Here is a 4172-nt window from a genome sequence, read left to right as displayed (position 1 = left end):
GTATACTTTCTATTTATATGTATGCGTGTTGCCATGGATGCAGTGTCAGAAATATATTGCTTTATACTTTAATTAAAAAAAACATATATATATAAAAAATAGTTGGTTACTTGTTGATGAATTTTTTAACCCCACAGCATGACAGATTGACCTGACTGAATATGAAGAGGCCTTTTTTATTCACTGTTATACAATCAGAAAGCTACAGCTAGATATAGGTTACCCCAAACAAACACCTAGGGATTCACCTCTTGCAATACTTAATCCCAATTCTGACACGGAGCATTCGCAGGGCCGGTGTAAGGGTATTAGGCGTATTAACCTTCAGCCTTCACCTCTCCCCCTCCCCCCACCTTGCTCCGGTATTAATGGCAACGTGGAACAGTATTAATGAAAGCACGCTATTGGAAAAGATGACTGCGTTCCTCAATAGGATGACATTCCATGTAGATGGCTCACTGTATGTCAGGAGAAAGCCGGATGATAGATTAGAGGAGCAAAACCTGTTGTATTTACAGATCAGAAACCGATCTCTCAGCATTTAATTAATTATAAATATCTATACTATCCCTGTACAAATTGTATTTCATGGTGTAATGCCAGAGTTGTAACCGCTTTATTTACCCTGGCTATGCCTACTCCTACCCCAAAACCTTTATGCTTCCTTTAAAAAAAAAAAAAAAAAAAAGTTTTTTAAATTAAAAGGACAATATTTTTATGCTCATTTTTATGCTCAGTGTATGCTCATTGTACCGGGCAGTGATCTTCTCACTCCAACTACCTTCTTTGCACCGCCCTGAAACTAAGATGAGAAAGGGTGTTTCTTTAACTGGGCAAAAAGGTATGGGCCTGGGGAGTAAAAACAAAACAAGGCTTGGGGTGGAGAAAAGTGGGGAGGGGGAAGGAAGAGCAGATGGGGAGAAGGAAGGCAGAGGAGAGGCAGTCGAGAAGGAAGAGGAGAAGGCAGAGGGGGAGAAGGCAGAGGGGGAGAAGGCAGAGGGGGAGAAGGCAGAGGGGGAGAAGGCAGAGGGGGAGAAGGCAGACGGGGCAGGAAGAGGAGAGGGGGGGAGGAAGAGAGAGGGGGGGATGAAGGAGAGTGGCAGGAAGAGGAGAGATGGGGGAAGAAGAGGAGAGGGGAAAGGACATGGGGTGCTTATCTGCAGCCTGGATAATGGAGGGGGGCCTGCACCGCAGAGGTGCCTGTCAGTTCCACCAGCCTCCACCACGTTAGGGTCGCGGCAGGGAGCCCAGGCCCCCTGACTCACTGGGCCCTGAACAGTAGTCCCGGCTGTCCCCTCCCTGCCGCTACATGGTATCCCCAGTTTTTTTGCCGCCCCTCAAAATGTTGACGCTTTAGCTGACTGTGATTAAACCAGCCCTGAGCATCCCGATCGGTGGAACAGTTCATGCATTAGGATTGCAGATTTGAATGACTTAAACCACAAGTATTTTTCTTTAATGAATATATACATAAAACACAGCAATGTCCTGCTTGCACTTTGCAAACCAAGGTTTTTATTATACATTTTTACAAAACCAAAAAACAAAAAGTTAAAGTTAAAAAGATTTAAAACTCAGTTGATTCTGAGGCACTTAAATAAATACTTTGCCAAAACACTGAGGCAAAAATAAAAAGATTGTTCTTCCATAATAAGTTACTGAAGGTGCGTGCTCCCTCTGCACCTCCCTCTCCGCTTCCTCTCCACGTTCCTCTCGTGCGTCTCTTGGTGCTGCCTCGGGGGGCTAGGCAGAGGTATGCTGTGGGCAGCTCCAAACAGCCATGGCCGGGAAATGGAGACCAAAAATAACGTCCTAAAAATGACAGAATCAGAAAGTTATTTTATTTCTGTTTGGTATATAAGCAAGTTCAGGGTGTAACCAAGTTCTTGAGGATATCCAGTTTATCCTGATCCTCACTTTAAATAGACATCAGAATTCATTATTTGTACACGCCTTGTTTAACAAATGTTTGACATAGGAATCAATCTACATAGATTTATAGAAAAGGCTAAGGATGTCTGCAACTCATGATGTCACCAGTATGACGTCACTTGTCCGATATACAGCCTACCAGATACAACACGCAGTGACTGACTTGTCACACAGACACAGGAGAGGAGGGAGTGTAGTGTGCACAGAGAGAAGACAAAGTAAGGCAGGGAGTTCATAGAAGGAGGAGGTACAGCAAGGAGACAGGAGACAGATGGATGATGAAGAGGGAATGGAGAGCAGTTTGCACATGAGGCAGGAGGGAGTGCAAAGAGAGGAGAAGAGAGACCAACGTGAGTGGGAAGAGAAAGTAATGAGAAGAAGTAACAGATGAGATGAGTAGGAGAGGAGGGAGTGTAGTGTGCACAGAGAGGAGCAGACAGTGAGGCAGGGAGTGCACAGAGAGGGGAGGAGAGAGTGCAAAGAGGAGCAGGGCGTGATGGAGGAGAGAGTAAGGTGGGGAAGAGGGGACAAGAGACAGCAAGGCATTACAGGGAGGGGGGTGAAAACAAAGAGTAATGTTTAATTAAGAACCTTTCAGATCTGCGTATGTTACGCCGGGTACAGCTATTAAGGTGTGTGTCCCAATAGCACAATCCAAATCACATTTCCCCCACACCGTTTGTAAATGCAAAATGCTACAGGGACATTTGGCCGCTGTCGCTTTGCCGCAACCAGATCGCTGCCGCGTTTAACCGTCACTCACCTCGCCGCAGGGAGATCTCTCCGCCTGCCGTTTCACTGCTAAAGCCCCTAATCTTAATCCCCAATACCAACGCTGCCCCCTAACCTAAATACCCCTATCCTTAACCGCTAAAACTCTTTAATATACTTGCCTGATTGGTGAAATGGCCAGTGACTGAGCGTCCAGCGACAAAGCGGCTGCGGTGAAGGGTCCCTCTGAGGCCAAACGCTGGTGCAGACATGGTCACGGCAAAACGGCCGGGACCATATGTCCCAATTCCGTACATAACAGTGCAGCCTCACACTTGGACATTAATACATGGACGCAGGTCAATAGTTCTACACACAAAATCATGCCAGAACCTTCTGGGCTTTAAAGCTGCAGTTCAGTGTTTTTTTTTTTTTTAATTTATTTTTTTAATTCAATAGTTTCATGTGGGCAATCTCTAATTACCTAAAGAACTGTATAGCTGCAGGTCAATTCGTTCTCCATGTATTGATCGGCGAAATTTGGTGACATAATTAGTGAAGGGATCTGTTTATATTCTGCTTGTCTGTCAGTGGAAGCTCATGAATATTCATGAGCACTCCTGCACTGACATGTGCTAGAGGGAGGGCAGGGCTAACAAAGGGGTGTGCCAGGGCTTGTGACAGGACATGAAGGGGCAGTGCCTTAGCAAATGGCTGTTCAAATAGAATACAAGAAATTTGGTCTTTAAAAGTTGTTTTTTTAAAAACAAAAAATGTTAAAAGTATTTTTTCTTAATACAGAACTGATTTATTAAAAAAAAAACACACATGCAGGATATTGACTGAACTGCAGCTTTAAGATGTGTGAATGGAAAAATAGCAGGGGGGCGTTTGGACTGCCAATCACCCCTTTACTACCCGAAGCTATGCTCCATAAAGCCTTGCGTAGTGTAGTGCAAGGCATTGTGGGGAGGGACTTCGGGAAGCACCAGCAGCAGCCGCAGGCTTTCCTGCGCCCGAGCAGGACGTGGACAGGTTCCCAGTTCTGGTTTTTTTACATTTTATTTAATGTATCTGGCTGTAAGGGGCATTTCTGACCGAAGTAACCCCATGTAAAACATCGCTCAAATACTCCAAGGAAAGAGGCTCTTACTCTTTTGGTATCTGTGCATCTCAGTGGCTGCTATGGTTTATCTGCCAGTATTACTTGTACCCGAGACGTGTGTGCTCCTAATGTTCAGGTTTTCATAGACACAGGCGGAGTCGGCACTCACCCTGTGAAAAAAAAAATGAAATCAAATCACTTAAGATGCAGGTGCAAGAGAGTGTTTCTGTGACTGCTGTAATGCCTCTAAAGAACAGCTTTAATGGGGGAAGGAGAGAGGGGGAGGAAAGGGAGCGGGGGAAGAAGGGGAGAGGAGCAGGAGAAGAAGGGGAGAGGAGAGGGGGAAGGGGGCCTGTAAGTGAGCATACTTTCTATGAAAAATGGCTGCTGTGGGACTAAACCTGGAGAGGTCTCGTGCCGTCTC

The 4172-nt window shown here is 45.5% G+C and overlaps 1 protein-coding gene across 5 annotated transcripts in view; it reads right to left on the bottom strand.

The window, feature by feature from the left end:
* Positions 1 to 1482: 1482 nt before the first annotated feature.
* The window catches only part of LOC142496751 (tyrosine-protein phosphatase non-receptor type 11-like), a 78652-nt gene continuing 75962 nt past the window's right edge, over positions 1483 to 4172 (bottom strand). For all 5 annotated transcript variants that reach the window (XM_075603640.1, XM_075603639.1, XM_075603637.1 and 2 more), the window contains 2 exons: positions 3797 to 3918; positions 1483 to 1812 (listed from right to left, as the gene is read on the bottom strand). In XM_075603640.1, coding sequence (XP_075459755.1) covers positions 3834 to 3918 — 85 coding nt within the window. In that variant the 3' untranslated portion in view covers positions 1483 to 1812; positions 3797 to 3833. The remainder of the gene's footprint in view (positions 1813 to 3796; positions 3919 to 4172) is intronic.

This window comes from Ascaphus truei, chromosome 6 (genome assembly GCF_040206685.1).
Source record: "Ascaphus truei isolate aAscTru1 chromosome 6, aAscTru1.hap1, whole genome shotgun sequence".
NCBI lineage: Eukaryota > Metazoa > Chordata > Amphibia > Anura > Ascaphidae > Ascaphus > Ascaphus truei.
Note: the sequence above shows the minus strand (reverse complement) of the source record. Positions and strands in the feature narration are given on the sequence as shown.